Genomic DNA, 22,611 nt, shown 5'->3' with positions numbered 1-22,611 from the left:
TATTTCCTGGTGAAAGGCTGTCGTGTGTGTGCGTGTGTGTTTGTGTGTGTGTGTGTTTCTGCCTACATGACAATCTGTTTGCGTGTGGTCTCCAGCATCATGTATTTGGTCCAGTCATTCCAGTTCTCGTAAGTCTTCGACTGGTCCACGATTTTCTGAAACATCGTCCTCTTTCTGCACATAAACAAAACAGCGCTCCAGTACCTCTAGTGTGGCTCACTATGGGGGTGTTTGGCGGTATTTTAGAAAGATTTATACCCATGCAAAGTTTAGACATTGTGTTAGAGAGGTTAAGGGCAAAGGCCAAGTTCTCCAGATAATGAATGTAGTCCTCTTTCTTAAGGTTGCCTGATCCCCAAAGCATCACATTCCCACCACCAAGCTCAACCTTTGAGATTGTGTTCTTGAGGTTCTACGCTCCAGTCTCAATTCTTTTGTAACTCCGTTTTCATCTAATCCAACAACACAACTGATGATTAAAAGCCTTATTGTCCAGATTAGCATCTTGGAGAAGCTGAGCCCTACTTGCTTGGCGTCCATGGAGACTAGCATTATTCTTGGTCTGCTGGATGATCTGATTCAGATGCTGCTACCAGAATTGGTTACTTCATCTAGAAGTGGTGATCCTTGGAGTCTTCTTGGTCTCTACCATTCTTCTCAGTGCAGGGGTGCTATTTTCTATCTTGCGAGTGTTGTGGAAGTTCAGTGAGGTCGAGAGAGTATGAGGAGGCAGATACAAAGAGACACACTGGAGACTCAGATGACTTACATTGTGAGTAATGTTTACTGATGTCAGGAGAAGTGACACCAACAGAGCAGCAGTTCATGCAAGCAATGCTACCATCAGTTCTGAGGACTCTCTGATCTTCAGGTATAAATTGTAGTTGGGAGAAGGTCAGATTTAGATTACAGACCAATATGGAAACAACTAGTCTGCTTAGTCATGTCAGAATAGAGAATATCTAACCTTGACCAGAGCAGAAAGTTCTGGCATATCTTCTTTCTACAGCATCTGTCTGAAGATAATTTAGGATGATGTCAGCTAACAGCTGCAATGAAATACCTTAGAAAGGGGGAAGAGTCATTTTTCCTTTACAGTGAGTAGCCACTATGCAGCACTCTGTGATGACCCCAAGTTTACCAAGCTTTTTGGCTTTAGCCATGACACGAAACTGACTTGTAACTGAATAGAGAACTACTACATCAGCTGTTCTCAATTTTATTGTGCATTTGAATGTTCTATAACATGGTAGAAATTACCAGGACCATTTGAGACTGTGTAAAAGCTCCATTTTCTCAACAATTTGTGGCAATTTCCAGGGGTAGTTATGTTTTAGACATTGCATTTTTAGTAAAAATGAAGAAAAAAAACATAGGAACAATTGAAATGTATCGTTAACATCTCTAACACAATGTTTTACTGTCTTATCAGCTTTTTATGTAATCTCCAGCCATTTTGGCATGACTATGACTCTCTTTGGGTTCAGCTGCATAATCTGTGAGTTGCTTTTTCTGTATATTCACTCACATCATTTGACATTACAATAAAATCTAGAGCATAATTAAGTTTATAGATAAATTATGCTAAATTTGGATAAAAAAAATTAAATGATTATTAAGGGAGACAGGTATTATTACATTTATTTTGTCATTGCCTGAATGGGTGAGCAAATAAATGCCCTTTTAAATGCATTTTATTTGATTTTGCTGTGGACAGCTTATTAGCATCGGGATGATGCACGGACATAATTAATTGAAGACTGCAGAATAAAAAAGATTATTCTGGAATTATGCTGTTCTACTGACTTGAAGTAGAGAGCGAGATCGGTGGCGATGATGGCGATGTCCATGAGGTGGATGACCAGGTCGTGCTGACGGCGGTTCAGATTCTGATAAATGTTCAGCGACTGAAGAACAAGAGACAACATGAAGAATGTCAAGTAGCTTAAGAGACTGCAGGAGGGTGTGTGCACGGCGACAGGCTCTGATGACTGGACCGTTAAACCATTTCATTCTTATCTTCATGCCACTTATACAAAGCAAGAGAAACTCAAACAACCCTCCTTTGATGTGAAGCAGAAATGATACGCGACAAATTTGATCAAATGGAAAAGCTAAATACAGAAGAGAAAAAATATAATCAGAGTTTTGAGGTCTGTATATTGAAAACTGTGCTGGACAGTAAAATGACAGCATTTGAGTACAGATCAGATCTTTAACATTCAACAACTGTACTAGGGGACGCTGCTGAATAAAGAAAAGACAGTGGGCATGGCGATATTATGCAGGTCCTCGTGTGCGTCCTATGTATGCATGTGTGTGTACTGCAGCATACCTCATCTCTCAGCAAAGTCTTGCCAAACTCCAGATGGTGTCTTTCCAAGATGGAGGAGCCGTGAAGCTTTGCCAGAGGATTACCAGACCTGGAAACACACACACACACACACACACCTACAGAAACACAGCATGATGGGAGGTTATGCTGTGATAAATCATGCATGTTACACCCAGGGTGGGCACGGCCTGCTGTGTCGGCGGCTAATGGCGGCTCTCATTAGCTCATCCATCAGCAGGTGGAGCAGCGCAGCTGGAGGTGTATCTGGTCAATATCAGCTCATTGATGTTCTTGGCGTGTGACGTTTCCTTCACCTAAAGAGCTGAGGTCAGCGCGTCTGCAGACAGGAGGAGTGACTGCTGTCGCTTCGAGTCGATTAAACGGTCTCAGAATGACCCAACAGTCTGAAGCGCGAAAACTTTAAATGAATCTAACTGATGATCATTAAGAAATCGGGTCGTGACAGTTCTGAGTGATAAAACCTCATTTTTTAATGCACCACACTGTCTTTGCTTTGTGGAAGTTAGTGACTATTTTTCCACAACTCAGTTTATATTAATTTCATAGTTTACTTTGTGCAGCTTTTTTTCCCCCCACAAGTCCTCTTATGAGCGATTTAGTAGAAGAATGTATCTAGTGACTGCTCTCATGGATTAAAAAGAAATTACTATGGGCTTTCTTTTAATCACTTGATGCTCAGCCGGTCTCCTTTCTCCTTTCAAGGCCAATTCATGGTTTCCATCTCTGGGCGCTGGATGATGCAGAATTTGAGAGCAGAAAGCAAACGCAGTTCTACTGATACTACAATATACTAATACATACAAACAGCACATGTTAGTCTGCTACAGAATGACTGCATTGCCCACCTTATCTAACACATATAAACACATGGGGCTTTAATGGAAGTTTATGAAAGGCTGTGACTTTGCACTTTTTCAAGAACAACAAAAGTACTCACAGATCGGGATTTAGCACAGTGCAGAGGATTATCTGAGGTGTGTGGGTCCACAGTGGGAAGATGTAGCACAGATTTTCTGGAGAATTTAGAGCTTTTAGGTAGTGTCAAGAAAAAGTACGTACAAATTAAAGCAGCTCCAGAGCCCTGCAGCAACTGCTTTACTTGTAATGATGACTTGTAAAGGTGTGGGCGATTGAGAATCTGCTCACACACCTTGTCTGTCCTTAAAATAAGCATTTGTTTTAAGTACTATTTGTTTTCTGTCAAGTGCGTGGAGTCATTGCGGTCACAAATTTTGAGATGCATGCGGACATCTGCAGAGGGGTCACAGACTTGAGTGAATGATGTAATTTATGTCATGCATGCCCTTGCAGAAATGTAGACAGAGAGCACAAATTGGCTTCAAACCTCCTTGATTTTTGGACAGTAACTATCATGAGTGCCTCACAATGACTGTAATATTTGCAGATGACCTTTTAAAAGACCAGAACAAACAGTTCTACTGAAACTACCAAACCCTTAACCACAACTACAAATAAATGCTCATAAAAATGTAGACAGGTTATGTGCAAAGATCAGAATTTCAAAGGCTACTTTAGATAGGTTTTGTGCTGCACTAAGATCTGTTACTGGTGATAATAAATACCTTCCACTGTGATACTAAGGCTGGGTGGCCCTTCTCTCTGGAAAGCGTGTTAGCTCCATTGCTGTCTTTTATTGCAGGGCCTCACCACTGGAGCTCAAATGATTGGATTAATCTGCAGGTGCTGGCTGTTTTTACTGAGCTCAGAAAATCCTGTTTTACTCACCAGCAACCTGGAACAACCTGCAGAACAATCTAAAGCGTGACTCAATTTTTATCCTTCATGCAATTCAGGTTTTCAGTCCAATCTGCTTTTACTTCCAACTGCTCTTGCTTTAGTTGATTTGTTTGTTTTTACATTTTAAAAGCTCTAATGAATGTTAATATTGTTATTGTGTTTTTAACTATGTTCCTAAATCTTTTATATTCCTATTAGGCTATAAATTAAACGAGGCCTCCATACCCTAATGTGTTACACATTTAAATAAAAGTTAAATAATTTCAGGGCTAATGTATGATCTAGGTTGCTGCAGTTGGTCAACCTACAACCTTTCACTGAATAAAACAACATGAGATAAACCCCCATTCCATTTTCCTCTTCCCTCCCTCCTCTGTTTAAGCTCGTACTTCATCTGGTAGAGGTTGTTGGTTCCTCTGTGGTCGATATCGTGACAGAGGCCGGCGGTCACCATCGCCATGCACTCCAGGTCTGTGTAGTAACGCTTCAGATCACCTGTCTGAGAACACAAACACAAGCACAAAACGTCAGACAGAAAGAGAACTGTGATTTATTAATAGGGTCAAGTAGTGTACACATAGGTAGGCATGCATTCATGATTCATGGAGCTATACACAGCAATATTAATATTACCACTAAAGTGCATGTGCATGCCGTAGGAGCACAGGAACAAGCACAGGCATTTACTTTAGTTAAAAAAACAAGCAGCTCACACAGAACATATCATATAAAAAATACTGATTTATCTGATTTCCCCAGTAGAGGCTGTATATATAATGATAGTGACTGGTTTTCTTATTAATGACCAGTGCAGGCAACACTGACTCACTTTTCATTTACAGACACACTCCATTATCTCTCTCACTTACTCCCTTTCTTCCACACAAACTCACAAAATCGCAGCAACATGCATGATCACACGTACAGTACAATCCACATGATGCTACAAGGAATGAAGTGGGGGGAAATAAATCAAACGTGGAAGGAGGAGGGATGCCTAAAATTAAAGTGATGAAGGAGTGGGTGTGCTGGAGAGAGGAGGAGGGAAAGACTGAGAGCAGGAGGTGACGGATTGATGAGTATTTAGGGATTAAAGGGAGATGGAAGGTGGTGAGAGAGAGTGAGTTTATCTGAGTATGTGACCATCAGCAGAGTGAACATGGTCTGTCCAACGTTGAATCCGTGTCTCCAGTTGTGGTAAGTGATCCTCCTGTAGCCTTTACTGAGAGAGTATATGAACCTCACCAAGGCCTGCAGAAAAGACAACAAAAGTGATTGAGATCAAATAGGAGATGATAGATAAGAGGATAAAATACAAAGACATATACAAAACAGACATAATAATGATAAGGAAATAAAACAAGTATAAATGCTAAAAATGTAAAATGTTGCACACGCCCACACACATACAGCTCTGGAAGATTAAGAAACCACTGCAATTTTTTTTTTTTCTGAAATCAGCATCCCTGCATGTATGACAGCTATTCCAATCCAGCAACTGTTGAATTCCAACACAAGCACACCTCATTCCACATTCCTCATTCCTTATTCATTCACCTCATTTGCATCTCAATCTCCAGACCTGAACTCCATCGGAATGTTATCAAGAAGAAGATGGACGGTCACAAGCCACCAGACATAGCTGAGCTGCTTGGATTTTGGCATAAAGTCACCCAACAACAATGTGAAAGACTGGTGGAGAGCATGAAAGCTGTGACTGAAAATCAGTTATTCCACCAAAAACTGATTTCTGAACTTTAAAAAGTGTGTTTTCTTTGCATTATTTGAGGTCTGAAAACACTGCATCTTTTTATTGTTTTATTGTTATTTTGACCATTTGTCTTTCTCTGCAAATAAATGCTCTAAATGTCGATATATTTTTTTGGAATTTGGGAGAAATGTTTTCAGTAGTTTATAATTATTAACATAACTGCACAAGGGTTTTCTAATCACCAGTTAGCCTTTCAACACAATTAGCTAACACAATGTAGCATTAGAACACAGGAGTGATGCTTGCTGGAAATGTAAAAAATAAGGACATTCCTAAGTGACCCCAAACTTTTGAACGATAGTGTATATATCCGCTCTACCATCTTGGCCATTCGTGCCCCAGTTTGGAGATGGCTGTACCAGTTTATGCGTTAAATGTTACCTTGGAACAACCATCCAATCTACAACACCCCTCATCGAGTGTTGGTTTGTGGCTATGAGTCTGAACTGAGGAGGCCTCTTGGATGAGAGGTGAAATTTCTGAAGGAAGCCTTCTGCACTAACTTTACAATGGAAACTCTACAGTGACCGCTCCCTTCTAGCCTTACTTACTAATTTTGTGCGATCTCTTGTGGATAGGTGTGCTGGCATGACAATAAATCCCTAAATAAAGAACCTTGCTTTCATCTGATGCTCTAGTTTGTCTTCATAGAATTTTGTTTAAATCTGCTGTTTTTTGGTACTTCTTTGTAAAATTGTTCGTCTCACACATTCCATAGATTTTATAATAACGCAGCTCAGTTCTTCTAAAACGTATTTATGCCAATCATTTTAACACAGCAGCACATCGACATGCACAGTCTGTATCAACGTTTTGCAAACATGAGGAAGACATGAGCGTTATGCATCCCGATTTGCTGACAAATTGACAAACCAACTACCTACCTCTCTGGGAATGTGAAACTTGTCCACCACTTTCAGTTCATAGTACATCTTGATGCCACACTTCACCAGGTCCAGCTCACTGTGCTCAAAGTCATAAAAATGAAACTCGAAGATCTGACTTTTCTTGGAGTTTGGCAAAACCTCGGACTGTGGACAAAAACAGATAAACATATAATTATTTTTTTAATTGAGATTTTTTGCAATCAATGTATTGGTGTGGATTCTTCTGTGATTTTTTTGTCACATTATTTATTAATCATAACATTAATTTATTTTAAAAGCACTGAATCCTCCAATATTAAGGCATCACAATAAGAAACTTTGCAGTCACAGTTTTATTCTGTATATAATGTTTCACATCCTCAACATGCAGGTCAGATATTCATCACCAGCGTCATTGTGGCACCTATTTCATTTCTGCTTTCCATTTGCATCAGGCTGAATGCATTTCCAGAAGCACAAGCTGAGTGTTTACCAGAATCTCTTGCAGCTCCTCCTCTTCGCACTCGTCCGGTTCCTTCCCCCATCTCTCTCTGGTGTTCTGGAGAAACACACATCATCAACGCTCACCTTGGATGAAACGGTTTAGCATCAATCAACTGGCTCCTGATCTGAGGTCAAACCGGTTCACCTCTGGCTGGATTTGTTCTGCCTCTGTCCACTGACAGATCACCTCATAGAAAGTCTGATAGCTTATTTCAGCTTATAGATGATGCTCACTTCCTGTTTATGTCCCCCACATCAACAAACTGGTTTCAAACTCACTCTGTTTAGCACAAATATCAAAAATTAACCCAGTGAAACTAGTGTGTTCAGTCTCCCTCTGTTTGAGTTAAAACACATTTAACCTTATCTTTGCTCTACTCAATGTTTTATTTAATTTCAACATTAAAATGATTAAAATGTAGTATTTGAAGCACTACTTTGCCATTTTTTAAAACTTAAACATGAATTTGTTAATTCGAGGCTGCACTACCATAATTCTATATTATCTGGATGTGCAAATAATTCTCTGTAAAGTCTTCAATTGATTTAAAATGTTGCAACCAGAGCACAAACAGATCATACAGTTACATTTTCTTCCTCTAAAATCCAGAACTTAATTTAAAATCCCTCTTACATTCAAAGCCCTTCATGAACAAGCTCCATCTTATCTCAAAGACCTCGCAGTGCACCTAAAGTGTACTTGACTGAGAGTCTACAGGAATAACTGTGGTTCCAAGAGTTTCCAAAAAATAGAACAGGAGGCTGAGCCTTTAGCTGTAGAATCAGCTCCCAGTTCTGGTTTTGTTTATGGTTGGAGCTGCTCAGGTGACCCTGAAACATCCCTTAGTTACGCTTCTACAGACCCAGTCTGCTTGGAGACGTCCCATGATGCACCGAGCACCTGTCCTCTACGCTCCTCTTTCTCATTGCATGTCATTGACTTTGTGCCTTCTTTGTTTTCAGACTGCTGTTTGTGCTTTAGTCCTCGATGCATGCATTATTGGCTGTGGAGCTGCAGGTTTTTGACCACCCAAACCTCCCCAGCATTTGACTTCATTGTGTGACTTTCATTAATTGGTGCTATATAAGTAAAACTATAATAATCGAACCTAAATGTAAAAGTTGCTGGATTGTTTTCAATGCAATTTTAGAGGATATTCTATCTAAGTGAACCAAACTATATGCTCTCGAAGCCCAACTAGGGATAGACCAACTATCAGCTTGGCTGACTATTGTGGCCGATATTTGGCATTTTTCTGATCATTCATATATTAAATGCTCTATTTCAGGCCTGATGCAGCCTCCTCTGTTTCTGTGTCATCACTCTGTGGTCTCAGAAATGTCTCTCAAGCAGCAAAAACTGAACACAAAACACAAGACGTTGACACAAACCAGGAAATTAGCTCCTCTCACAGGGGCTAAGGCTACGCTAACGGCTAATGGCTAAATTAAAAAGCAGCCTCAGATTACCGTGAAACAGAGTCTGGAAAACAATAATTAGTGATGCTTTAAGATCTGGACCTTAGTGGACAACTTAAGTCATAGAGTAGTAAAATATTAAGAAAATACAGAAGAACAGCAAATGTACGTACAGGAGACGAACTGATTAATCTCAGTCAAGAGCGTCCAAATTTAATCATCCCTGTTTCTGTTTTATATATTCAGTTATAGTCAACCTTCCTAATGAAGAAGCCTAGTTATGAATGACAGGTTCCTGCTTTCACATGCTGTTAAAACATTACTGTTAATTTGTACTGGGTCCACATATTGGTTGAGTATCAGTAATTGACATTGGTATCAGCCCTAAAAAACAACCATACTGGTCAATACTTAATCCCAACATCATTTCTTTTTCCTAGATTCTTTTTCTGTGCCCCAGTTGAAATTCATATGACATCCGATATTTTGCTGACTTTAATTGATATGGGACATGAGACATTTCTGTTGTCATGACAACCACTTTAACATATTTGGTGGTCTAACGGGTTTTCGATAAGCTGGAAAAAATATACTTACATGAGGAAAACAAAAATCCTTGACTTCTGAAAATGTTTGCACCAGAAACTAAACCAATCATTCTCATAACTGAAGCTTCATTCCAAATGTCTGTCCTCCTCTTTAAAACCTTCCAGTCACATGTTTCATCTTTTCTCTAATGCTGACAGTCTTTTCCACATTTCCTCACTAACCAGAATGTGCTGGATTTCGTCCTTGCGACACTTGACGTGGTACATCACCATGTCCTGGAAGATGTCCTTCCTGTTCTCCAGCTTGTTCATCTTGTCGTAGGTGTCGGTGTTCAGCACCGACCAGCCCAAGAACTGGGTCAAAGACTGGAAACAGGTGAGAGATAGAATATCATGATGGTGATAACTGACACCAGGGAACTGGACCATATTACATCGGTCCTCAAATCACTACAATGGCTTCCTGTTAGTCAAAGGATAGGGTTCAAAATGTTACTCCTGGTCTACAAAACACTGAATGATCTTGGACCAAAATACATCCTGGACTTATTAGCTCCATGAAGCATCCAGAGCCCTCCGGTCATCAGGGACGGGTTTACTGTGTGTTCCCAGAACCAGAACCAAGACTAGTGAAGCAGCATTCAGCTATAATGCTGAACTGGATTTTCCTCAAATCATTGTTTTCTTGATATAGCAAATTAGTGAAAAACAAATCATGTTAACATGGCAACTGTTCATTCAAAAGTTCCTTTAATGTCAAAAAAAGAAAAAAAAAGAGCTGAGGATCAGTGTGCCATGTTTGGTGTTTTACTGAGTTCTGAGCAGTGAGGCAGACAGAGAAACATCAGTAAAAAGCCTCCAGGCCTGCTGATAAATAATGCAGATGCTCTGAATGGCCTGTAGTGTATTTATAAACCAATGACTCAGTGCTGTCTCACACACACACAGTCAGACAAAGCATGTACCTCCATCAGTGTTTCATCCATTTCATCAAAGGGTTTCCCATCCTTCCTATTATAGAACGTGGCCACACCCACTATCTCTTCTTTCTTGTTGACGATTGGCATAGACAGGACGTTCTTAATGGTCCAGCCAGAGTCGTCCAGAGGCTCCGTCTGAACACAAACACACAGAGCACCTTTTATTTTAATGAACATCAGTAACAACAGGCCTTATCTGGGGTGCAGGGGGACAAATTTACAATTTTTAGCATCAATGCTAGCGTCACTATTACAGAAATGTTTGTGACCCTCACTGTAAAACAATGTCGGTAAATTTAATGGTGAAAAACTGCCAAACCACGACAGTGAAAATTTGTTGAATACAATTTATATAAAGCTGAATCACTGTAAATAAGTCAATCCAGATAAATAAATAAATAAATAAACATTTATTCATTCGAAAAAACATTTCCCTACTCTTGTACAGTTTTTTAATGTATATATAGCATTCATTACCGTAATTTTTGCATTAATTTCTCAAAAAATACAATTCTCTACAGTTAAACATGTATTGTTGTGCTGTTTACCAAAACATGCCACAATATTTAAAACAAGTAAAAAATACAGTTTGTGGCAGTGATGTACTTGATGTACTTTTGAGTTAATAACAGACATGTTTTAATATTTATGACAGCTACAACCACAATTTTTGCATATTTGTCACACTAACTGTTGTGCTGACAATGAAAAATTGCTGTAATGTTTGTAATTGGCGACACACTTTCATGCAAGTGTTCAAGTAAAACAACTGTTTTTGGGTTTTTTTAAAAAAAATTTTCTCTTGAAAAAATGCATTTCTCTACTCTTGTACAATTTTTAATGGAAAAATGTGGTAATATGTATAGTATTAATTTATTTCTCAGAAAAAAAACAACATTTTTTATTGTTAAATGTACGTACTGATAATGGAAACATGCCAGAATATTTAGAACAAATAACATGGCGATTTTTGCATTTGTTTCATGGGAAAAATACAGTTCGTATCTGTCAAACTGATGTACTTTTGACATGTGTTTTGATATTTGTGAGAGCTAAAACTACACTTTTTGCATATGTCATGCTAAAAACACATATATTGCTTGTTAAATACACTAATTGTGCTAATAATAATGGTAAAATGCTGTAATATTTATAATTTGTCACACAAAGTTTATTTTATAGCTACGTTCATGCAAATGAGTTTTTTAAATGGAAAAATGTTGACATTCAATACTGTAATTTTTGCATTATTTCTTGAAAAGAATACAATTTTTCACAGTTAAATATAGGGACTGTTGTGCTCATAACGGAAACATGCTCTAACATTTATAACAAGTAACATGGTGATTTTTGCATTTATTTCATGTAAAAAAAAAATACAGTTTGCACCTGTCAAATTGATGTCCTTCTGTGGTAATAATGGACACGTGCTTTGATATTTACGTTTAATATATATAATAGGGCAAACTAACTTTATTTTATAGATATTTTTCACGTAAATTTTCAAGTGAAACACGTGTTTTTTAGAGGTTAAAACTTTGTCTCTTACATTAAAATATGGAATGAAGCATATTTTTTAAGCAGAAAATCAACAGTATCAATACAATTCTTTACTGTAAATGAAGAAAATGTTTTATCATAGCATTCTAGCAACCAGAATTTTACCATAAAAACAACTTTCTTTTGTTTTTCAGTGTACATACATAGAAAATGTGAAAATAATCAATAATTTACCTGATTCCTGCACTAGAAATTTGAACTGAAGGCTGCAGTTCCTAAAGTCTTACTTTTAAGAATGACTGCTCGGTGAAGTACAGCTGCACTTCAGAAGAGAGTGAAAATGCTTAGAAAAAAGGGGCAGGTTTTGCAGGGATTAACTTCCATAGTTCAAGAGAGAACTAGAAATAAAATGCTCATGCTTGACAGGAAAACAGTGCAGTTAAACAAAACTGAAAGGAAACAAACCCACAACCCCAAACTCTTGCTCAGCTTCCTCTTACTGCAGTAATCCTCTGGTCATGACATTCTTTTTGGGAAATGTGAGAACCTATTGACTAAAGTAAACTTACACAAGGAAGGTTGGAGGAAATTAGTTCATTTGGTAAAATCACACACACAAAAAAGTCCTGGATCCCACTAAATTTCAGACTCAGCTCTATGAGAGAATATAATGGTGTATTTTCCCTTCATTGTCAGCAATACTGAGCCACGATCGATGCCTGAGCAAGGACAATGGCCACCACCGTATTAGAAAACCAAGTATAAAAAGGATAAGTACAATGGGAGCTCTACAGCTCCCAGGAAAATAATTGAAACTAAGGAGAGCAGAGAATGTGGGACATATCATTTATTCATCTCTACATGATTGGTCTCTGCTGGTCTGTTATGGTACATGAGAGGCCTTTATGCCGCCAAGTTCATTTTTTCATACATTATTTCTATATATCGTCTCATATACTGTAATCTGACAAATGCTAATGCCATCTATTGCTTTACATAAAATCTGATTATGTATAATGAGCTGAAGTGGCTCTCAAAGAAGCCTCAAGCAGCAACCAGTCTTAAGGCAGAAGAAGTAATGAAACCGAAGCACAACTTTGTTCTTTTCTGGATAAATACATCTATAATAGAGAATAAAATAATGTGATAAGATAAGATAGTAATATATCACATTAAAACGTTCTACCACCTGACACGTTGATAAGATCTTGAAAACAATTCTTGAACGTTCCCTCAAGACCTTTCTTCCTTTGTTATCATGTTGTAACACAATCTGTGTCCCCAAGGGAAACATTAACCCGATAGAAAACATTAATAGAAATCACAAATATCTTTAAAAAGTTCTGTGACGCCAGATTATTAGAGGTTGTCTTACTCAGTGCTGTGGAAACGTTCCCTACATGCTGCTTAGGTGTAAATACTGTATACAGCAAAAGTGAACTATGGCTTTTCCACTGTTTACACAGCACAACATTCCCACATTCACACGCTCCTATCAACAGCCATTAGATGGTGTTTAGGAGGAGACTCGCCGATGCATACTGCATTCCAAATATTTATCTTACTGCTGCTAATTACTACATTTTTCAACTACTTGCATAGTCCTGAATTTATAAGCAAAGCAGCCAGAGTTAATAACTTCTAGTGCCAAATCATGTTTTTTTTTCAGGTATTTCACTAAGAAACACTGTGACAACTGTGGCGGAAAGCTAATATTAAGCTACGTTTTTTTACAATGTTTATCATTTCAGCAAAAACAATTTCCTCTTCATTGAGAATTTTTTTGATTAATCAGTACATCCATCTTACCTGGAACTGGAAGAATTCATCCTCAGCTGCATTCATGATGTTACAAATCTGTTAAAAAAAGAAAGAAGCAAGAACAAAGTTGAGTGTGATGATATTTGAAGATATTATACATGTGAAGCCCCAAATTAATTCAAACTAATTTAAAAAGCCAGGTGTTTTTACTAATATGAAGAGTAGATGCTTCTCAATATGTGGGGTAAAATGAACTATAAAAAATAATCCAAAAAAGATTGCGTTAAAAAGTATAATATTGTGTACAAGTAAATGTGGTCGGGAGTTTCTAAAGAGATGTAAAGTTAGAAGGTTTGATGTAAACAGGAAACAGCAAGATATGAGATGTACAGATATCGGTCAAAAGTTTTAGAATGTCCCAATTTTTCCAGGTTTTTATTGAAGTTCAGAAAGTGAGAGGCCTGGAAGACCCAAAGCCACAACAGAGACAAAAAACAAATTTCTGAGAGTCAACAGCTTGGTGATAGGCGGCTCACAGGACAACAGCTTCAAGCACAGCTTAACAGTGGTCATAGTAAGAAGTCTCAGTTTCAACTTGAAAATCTGCCCAAAACAACTTGAATTGTGGCCAGAATAACACAAAATCTGTCTAAAACAACCAAAAATGTGGCTAAAATGACTAAACTTGTCCAAAATTAATTTTTCCAAAAATGATTTCAAATCTGTCTAAAACAGCTTAAAACCTTTTCAAACTGACTTGAAGTTTGTCAAAATGACTTAAAATGACTCAAAACTTGACCAAAATGACTTCAGATCCACCAAAAACACAATAAATTGTGGCCAGAATAACGCAAAATGTGTAGAAAATAACCTAAAACATGGCTGAAATGACAAAACTTGTCCAAAATTACTAAAAATCAGCTTCAGGACAAACTCCTTCACCTTCAGCTTTTTGGCTTGAAGGACCACATGTTCACATGTAATCTTCAGGAGGTGACAAAGTTTTATTGCCCCCACAGTGAATCCATTCATATCCCTCAATGTGTCGACTCAGAAACCATTAGTGTCAATCTGACATGCCTTTCTCTCAATTTATAAAAAAACGTGGCTGTGTGGAGAAATGAAGTTTTCACCTTGGACATAATGCAGAAAGGAAAATATAAGGAAGGAAAGATGATGTAGAGTTGAAAAATGACAAGCGCCAAAGACAATGAAAGGACAGGACAGGAGGAGGACAGACGGAGAAGGAGGGATCGACAGCCGAGCGACAGCAGGCTCAGCGGTTTGGGAAAAGCGCGCTGTGATTAATTACAATGGCTGCAGAAATTACAATTATATATCATAGCAGCGTGTGGCTGAGCACTTTTCATTTCCACAACGGTGTGCACACTGACAACTGTGTAATAAGGCCTAATGGTGTTCTGCTCGTCTGACCACCCGCAGCTTCCCATGAAGATATTTTGAAATAAAGATTTTATTATTTTTTTTAAAGGGCACTGGTTCTACACGGACTCCTGCTCAGAGGAAACAAAAGTTGTGCACTTAAAGTCAGTGAGAAATGAGGACAATTGAGTGTTGGTCGATTCCAGCCACACTTATTGATTTTGAAAAAATATTCAATTACACAAATAATCTGGCTTTTTCCTGTAAGTCATTCAGAATGAGCTTTAACAAAACAATAAACATGACTGAAAGGATCAAATAATAAAATCTTATGCTTGCTAATCCAGTCATACAGTATCCGTTAAGATTTGCAAAACTAAATCTGACAAAATACTTCCATACAGTCTTCTGAATACATGGATTCCCTACTTTCCCAATAACTCTCCCAAACCTTGCGAAGTAATTATTAATAGATACTACAAAAACTGGACACACAACAGCTTTCCTAAAATACCAAAAAAAATAACATTTTTATGAATTTTAGGACAAAATGCTACAGATGTTAGAAATTGTTTAAAACTGCAGTGGTTCATGAGTGCACTGATAATATTAACATGTGATACAGTTAGGTGAGAATAAACATGGCTTTGACCTGTTTGCATACATCTGCTTCAGCAAAGCAAGACATACACTGATCAGGCATAACAATATGACCAGCTGCCTAATACTGTGTTGGTCCCCCTTATGTGGTCCAAAATGCTCTGAACCATTGGGCCTGGACTAGAGGACCTCTCAGGGTGTCCTATGGGGCCTGGACCAGGACGTTGGCAGTGGATCCTTTGGGTTCTCTGGATTGTGCAGTGGGGCCTTTGGGAATCAAACTGGTTCCACTGCATTCTGTTGATGCTTGATCAGAATGGGGTTTAGGAAGTTTGGAGTTCAAATCAACATCTTGGGCGACTGTCATGTTCCTCAAGAGGTTTCTCATTGATGTTTTTGCGAGGTGGTGGGATGCTTTGTCCTGCGGATGTAGGCCAGTGACAATTGGGATTTCCATTTGCATGAAGGAGTGTGCTTGTACTGGACAACATTTATTTGGGTGTCTAAGTCTCATCAACACAGATGTCAAAATCCAAGGTTTTTCAGCAGAACACCAGATAGTACCAATATGATTAGTGTTATTCACTTCACCTGTCAGTGGTTTTAATGCTGTGGCTGATCGGTGTATATTAGCTTTTCAGGAATTTTATAGCTCTACGATACACTTAGCACTTGTTAAGATGCTGCATTGTACCACTAGTGAGCCCAACTAACAAAAAGGTTAGTTTAGCAGTCAGTTTAGATACAAGATTCTGCAGAAACTCTTTACATGTATGATTCAGTTTCAGCACAGACTTCCACAGAGGCCACATAAAATGTTGTGTTGTACTCACGTTTTACACATTTAACTGTAATCTGGAGCTTGATTTAAGGTATCGTGTTATCTCTAGTGTAGCTACAGTGATTGTGTAATGGGTTCCACTGAAATGCAGGTGACCTACACATGACCTACTCCTTTAAATGTATATGACTTTAAGAGGTAATAGTATTATCACTGTAAATGCAGGTCTTTGGAACTGTCTTGATGACTGTTTTGTGACTGCTGGGGATCTCCATATGAGAAGAAATGGTTGTGTTTATGATTCAAATCTGTAAATTTGCTAGACAGATATATAATGTCCTAAACAGACATGTGTTGGCATCTCCGCTCCAGGTGTTTGGTGCTTTAAAGCAACATCTGGCTTCGTCTGCCTTCTTGTCAGACAGGTCGTTGTTGTTACTGCAGTTATGTTCATCACTCCCTCACTGAAGAGAGCTGACACCGTTTGTATTCAACCTGCTCACTGACCATTCATTCATTATTCATTTGTTGATTAATTCATACATGTTTGGCCTCTAGGGTGGCCAAGCAGAAAGGTCACATGATGTTCAATACCTTCAACAGTCACCATGTGTCCATGTGGCCTGACAAACTGTCCAAGTTAAGTTAAGAATGTAAATGAAACTGCCAGGTGCCTCCAGTTTAAATCTGATTACAGTTCTTGCCCTCATCCGGCCTGATTTAAGGCTTCTGAGAGCTGAATACATTCACAGTAACCAAAGAAAAGATTTCTGGCAGACAGAAACCTCATACACCCCCAGAATAAAGGAGGAGGGATGATGAAATATGCTACTACGGATAAAAGGAGCTCACAAAGCAGACTTTTGATGGCCATTATTGTCTCAAAAGTGACACAATGACACTTTCTACACAAGCTGGTTTCAACTTACATAAAGCAGGAACCAACTCAACAGCAACCTAAACCTGCTATGACTTTTACAAACAAAATCCCTCAGCAGTCAGAACATTTCTGTGCGAGTTTTCTCTGAGCCTCTTTCGATGTCAAAAAAAGACATACCTGAAACAATGCCTTCAGGACAGGAAAATACAAAAATAAATATTTAGTTTGCTGGGTTGGTATAAGTTGCAAAACACAGTCCAAGATGGACAGTGAGATTTGATACCCAACACATGATAAGTTTACAACTGGGAGCTTTTCTGTGCTTTTAATGGTATGCCTCTTAAACATCTTCTAAGATTTGTTCAAAATCAAGAGGTAAATGGACACAATGAGAGTTCTGAAGATAAACAGATACTAACCAGACTGGTCTCTGCTACATAGGTGGGTAAACCGCTAATCAGGGCCCAGTGATCCGCCGGAGGGTTCCTGAGGAAGAACAAACATATCATTATCATCTTTAACAAAAAAAAAAAAAAGGTCAGAACATTGTTTAGATTACGTTCTTGTTTAGCGTTATTTAGGCATGTTAATCGACTAACTGCAACTATCAATTCACCTAATCAAAAATATGTCAACCAATAAGGCAGAAGACGAATGTCATGCATGTCAGAAAATGTTGTAGATTAGCTGTAGTACCTGGCTGTTCCACCGGGTGGAGCTTCTTAGTGTGTAATACTGTAGCGACTGGGTCATTAGGATTATGGGCATTTCATCTCAGCAAATGGGGAGTATTGTGGGGGTTTAGCTAGCAATGGGCCACCATGACAAAGACTTGTGAGAGGATTAATAGCTTCAAGGCCAGTGCCCACATTCTTGAGACTAGCCACAATCTTGAAGGACAGGGTTCCTATTGCTGAGTAGCTGATAAAATTAAACTATTTTGGCCGTTAAAGTCAAGTGTCTGTGGTGAAAAGAAAAAGCATTCAAAATAACATAAGCTGTACTTCATTTATGCTAATAATTAACCTACTATTGACTGCTGACTATCAGTTAAGAAAATCATTTAAAATCCCTGTTGTCAATATAAATTTGAACCTGTCAGGTCAGGGTAAAAGAAATCCTTAAAAAAAATCATTAAAATCAAAAAATGAATGGAAAACTTTCAATTTACATCGGTGAGATTGTTCTGCAGTGAAATGTTTAGACAATGGTAATAAATGTTTACAAGAGCAGCAATGTTGGATAAGGGAAAAGAAAACCGAACATCAGAATATCAGTGTTGTACTTGCTGAAATTAAAATATATAAATAACGCTGCAAGATTTTTCTTGGACCTTGAGATTTTTTTTACCCTTTTGTTAGGTAAAATGTAGCTCATGCTTGGCTTAGTATTTTTCTCTCTTCCTACATGTGTGCTGTGTTACCATATTTACCACTCCCCAAACATGTCAGATGTGCTGAATTCTTGATAAAGTTTCAATTACATGCAATGTTACTCACTGAAACACAAGTTATTTATGAGTGACAGTTACAGAGCATGTTGAATGCATCTCCTTCCTCATAAAACATTTTAAAAGTCACCTTTTCCTTCAATTTATGAAACCTGCTTTGTTTACATCCTTGTCTACTTTCTTGTAGGAATTATTCTTACCTGCTGTTGTTGGTTATTTCTCAACACATTTTTGTCTCTCTGTATAAAGCCCGTATTACACAACAGGAGATTTAAAATCCAGAAAAACGGATTTTGAAAACAGGTTGCATCATGTCTTAAGGTGCATTACACACTAGGTGCATTTTCACCAAGATCGTCATGCCAGAGCGAGCAGATCACCCAGATCAGCTGGATCTGTAAACTCTTTGCTTTTCCTAAAAATCTAAGCCAAACATCGGTTCAGGACAAGATCCCAGATGAGATTTCTTCTCTAAGTGTCAGGATGGTGAGATGGGTAAATCAGCCAGAAACTCCTGTAGTGCGTCTGACTTTAGTGGCACCAATGGCGGCAACTGTAGCATGACAATTGTACAATTCCATTTAACAGACATTTTTATCCAAAGCGATGTACATGTGATGTAGATACAACACAAGCAAGGATCTTGTCAGTAGAAAACAACCTGGATAAGAGCTGTAAAACAAGTTCAAGTGTGATAATAGGACCGTGGTGCCTACAGATAGTGCAGAAGGTAATATGTATTTTATTATTATCATTATTATTATTGGGTTTTTTTTGCTTTTTGCAGTCTGTCAAGTGCAAAGGTGTTCAGTCTAGAGCCTTCGGTCTTTTCTTAAAGACTAAAAGGGACTCTGCAGATCAAACTGAGTTTGGTAACTTGTTCCAAAGTCTAGCTATCGACCAGCCCTGCTGTTCGTCGGCTGAGCATTGTGAGCGGGAGGGAGTGTAGACCTGAATAAGAGAGTTCAGGTAAGAAGGAGCTGTTTTCATTGTAGTTTTGTAGGCAAGTGCCAGTGGTGGTCAGAAGGGAACCTTTGAACTGGATCTCTATCTGTTGTGACTTACGGTATGACTTTAATATCCTCTTTGCCGTGGAGGATGTAGTCAATCACTTTGTAGAAGATAATTTCCTTAAGAAGACACAAAACATACAAATTAGAGAAACTGTGTCTTGTAAAAATGACTGGTTCTTAAAAGCTGCCAACAAAAAGTACTTACACAGTATCAGGTTATACAGCATAACAATGCAGGTTCCTGACAATAGCTATTTACCCTACTTTCCAAGTTCACCTTCAAAAAATGCACTGAAATTCTAAATTACATAGACAAAAAAATTAAATCTCATCTCAAGCTTCACATTTGCTCGGTTGTGGAATACAGTGAAAACTCCGCCTGCTGATAAAACTGCAATGCCTACTGCTTCCCACAGTGCAGAAACAATGTTACTGATGATTTAGCTGTTCTTCGAGCCTTGCATGGAGTCAAGCTGAAGGCTGAACATGTCAAGATTGTCTTGAGGGGGGCACTGAAGGAACATGATTACTCAGTGAAAGCAGGAGTTTAACAGCCTCGAGAGCATGACTGTACTCAGCAGGTGTCATGGAAATCTGTCCACTAGCTTTTCATTAACCTGACGGTGATAGAAGAAGAAAGGTCAGAGAGTTGCCCCCTTCTAAAAAAGATGAGGACCAGTAATATTCATGGCACATTTCACAGTCTTGTGGATTCGTGATACTCAAAGGGACATTTAACCTGGTGGTGACACTACAGAAAATGTGCCATTACTGCTGGGGACCATTCTTTCAGATTTAGCAGGAACCGTATCTGTAGTAGCAGTGGTCAATATTTCCTCACCCTGCCATCAGGAGTTTTGGGTCCATCATAAGGTGGAACTTCTCCCATCAGAACGGGCCACAAGTCAAAGAACTCCTACAGAAATAACACAGAAAAAAGAGAAACTGTAAGATTTAGAGTTTCATTATTTAGATGCACTTCCTGTGTACTGAGGATTACATCTAACATCATCACTCTGTATGAAAATGCTAAACCTCTTAGGAGTATGTCGTATTTTTGTTAGGTCTCCAGAAAGTGCAGTTTCCGAAACACAAGCTCAAAGCAGAGCTACTAGTTTTGTTTGTTCTTAAGTGCTTTATTTATGAAATCCAGTATTGTTACCAGACAAGCCATCTGTGCAGGCAGACATGTGTTTGTTCTCAGATAGCAGGTGTTAGGAATCAACTGGCAGCTGCTTGTAATTAGGTGACAGCCTCAGCCAATAAGTAGTATTTATAACAATGTGTTGGTTCTCACAAATGCACGAGGATACGAGGATAGTGATCAGAAGGTGGTTTTAGGTGTTCTTTTATCCACTCGGAGAATGAGAAATCAAGCTGATTAGACGAAGAAAGCCCAAAGGAAGCCTGAAAATATCTCTTCCCAAAAGATTAAGGAGAAAAAACTGAAATGGATCACATCAGTATGCAGACGAGATAGTAAAAAAAATCCCAAAACATTGTATATAAAATAAAAAGCAATGAATGCTTTCGGCTTAAAGTTTGTACATGCATATTGTTATATGCAGTTGTCCCTTGTTGCAGCAGTTTCTTTGGGGCTCATTGTATATCTAACGTTTAGGGTTGTTGCTGCTGTCTTAGAATAAACCACTAATCAAGCTTTGCTGAGGTGATCTGATTCCTGAACCTCAAAATTAGAATAAACTGAAAGCTGATTTTGAAAAGATACTGGCAAACAACTTGGGAACCTAACAATATACATTACCATTCAAAAGTTTGGGGTTGCCCAGACAGTTTCATGTTTTCCATGAAAATTCACACTTTTATTTGTCAAATGCATTGCAAAATGAATCGAAAATATAGTCAAGACATTGACGACAACACAATTAGCTGACACAATGTAGCATTAGAACACAGGAGTGATGGTTGCTGGAAATGGGCCTCTGTATCTCTATTTAGATATTCCATTAAAAATCACCCTTTTTCCTGTTAGAATACTTATTTACCACATTGACAATGTCTAGCCTGTATTTCTGATTAATTTAATGTTATCTTCATTGAAAAAAAATGCTTTTATTTAAAAAAAATAAGGACATTTCTAAGTAATCTCAAACTTTTGAACAGTAGTGTACACATGATAGGACTCTTCAAGCAGTGCTGTTTGCTGATTTCTTTACAAATGGTCCTATTTGGTTTCCAGCTCATCTTTAAGTCTGGGTGTGAATTCACGGTAGCCCACCTTGGTTTTAGTCATGTCCAAGAGACCCACAGAGTAACGGTCGCAGTTGAGGAAAGCTCTGACTGTGTACAAGGCCTTGTGGAACTGCCTCTCTATGTCCGTCAGCTCCTCAAACACCTTGCTGGCCGACCATAGCAGCACCTGGGCAATAGAACACAAGAACAGAAATGAATACTTTCAGGCTCCATCAAACCCGTAATCCCACAAGCTGAGCTGAGCATTCCCACTCCTTTCCCGTTGTTGCTTCCCTTAATTGTTTCTGACATGTTTTTGTTACAGTTTGTGCTTCCAGTCTCTGAGTGAACTGAGGTAGAAAGGGTCTGATGTTTCTTTCTCTTAGTGTTACTTTTGTGTGTCTCTCTACCACATATTCATGCCGTTAGCAATGCAAAATTTTGTTCAAAATCACTGTGAAAGCATAAATCACATGCAAGATAAAAACATAGTCAGGTCTGAGAAGTTCTGCAAGCAAAAAGATATCTCACTAAGTATTCAAACTAAATCTAAAAATGAATGCAGTCAAAAGAGAAACTAAAAACACGAGGAGCTACTTCCTGTCCATCTTTACCTGCCCCCTCCTGGTCTCACAGTTGTGCAGGTAGCTCAGGTGGAAAACTCTCAGGATCAGGTTAGCAAAGTTCAAATATTTGTTCAGGGTCTGGAAGAAGACAGAAAACACATTAAACTGCTTTATATATATTTAATAGTGATTTTGCATTTATTTTGGTGCCATCAGTTTTGTTTATTAGTATCAAGTCTGAAAGGGCAACTATCTTAATTTTTTAATCAAACAATTAAGGTC

General features: G+C 38.4%; 1 protein-coding gene across 2 annotated transcripts in view; it reads right to left on the bottom strand.

The window, feature by feature from the left end:
* Positions 1 to 22,611, bottom strand: part of pde6a (phosphodiesterase 6A, cGMP-specific, rod, alpha) — a 44,213-nt gene that overhangs the window by 8,471 nt on the left and 13,131 nt on the right. For both annotated transcript variants that reach the window (XM_023287672.3, XM_035956092.2), the window contains exons 7-21: positions 22,378 to 22,467; positions 21,810 to 21,950; positions 20,412 to 20,486; positions 19,623 to 19,687; positions 17,527 to 17,593; positions 13,512 to 13,559; positions 10,188 to 10,337; positions 9,445 to 9,588; positions 7,245 to 7,310; positions 6,770 to 6,916; positions 5,258 to 5,365; positions 4,504 to 4,613; positions 2,336 to 2,423; positions 1,807 to 1,907; positions 67 to 174 (exon numbers count right to left, since the gene is read on the bottom strand). In XM_023287672.3, the coding sequence (XP_023143440.2) occupies positions 67 to 174; positions 1,807 to 1,907; positions 2,336 to 2,423; positions 4,504 to 4,613; positions 5,258 to 5,365; positions 6,770 to 6,916; positions 7,245 to 7,310; positions 9,445 to 9,588; positions 10,188 to 10,337; positions 13,512 to 13,559; positions 17,527 to 17,593; positions 19,623 to 19,687; positions 20,412 to 20,486; positions 21,810 to 21,950; positions 22,378 to 22,467 (1,508 nt within the window). The remainder of the gene's footprint in view (positions 1 to 66; positions 175 to 1,806; positions 1,908 to 2,335; positions 2,424 to 4,503; positions 4,614 to 5,257; positions 5,366 to 6,769; positions 6,917 to 7,244; positions 7,311 to 9,444; positions 9,589 to 10,187; positions 10,338 to 13,511; positions 13,560 to 17,526; positions 17,594 to 19,622; positions 19,688 to 20,411; positions 20,487 to 21,809; positions 21,951 to 22,377; positions 22,468 to 22,611) is intronic.

This window comes from Amphiprion ocellaris, chromosome 13 (assembly GCF_022539595.1).
Source record: "Amphiprion ocellaris isolate individual 3 ecotype Okinawa chromosome 13, ASM2253959v1, whole genome shotgun sequence".
Taxonomy (NCBI): Eukaryota; Metazoa; Chordata; class Actinopteri; family Pomacentridae; genus Amphiprion; species Amphiprion ocellaris.
The sequence above is the reverse complement of the archived record's forward strand: the minus strand, read 5'-3'. Positions and strand labels throughout refer to the sequence as shown.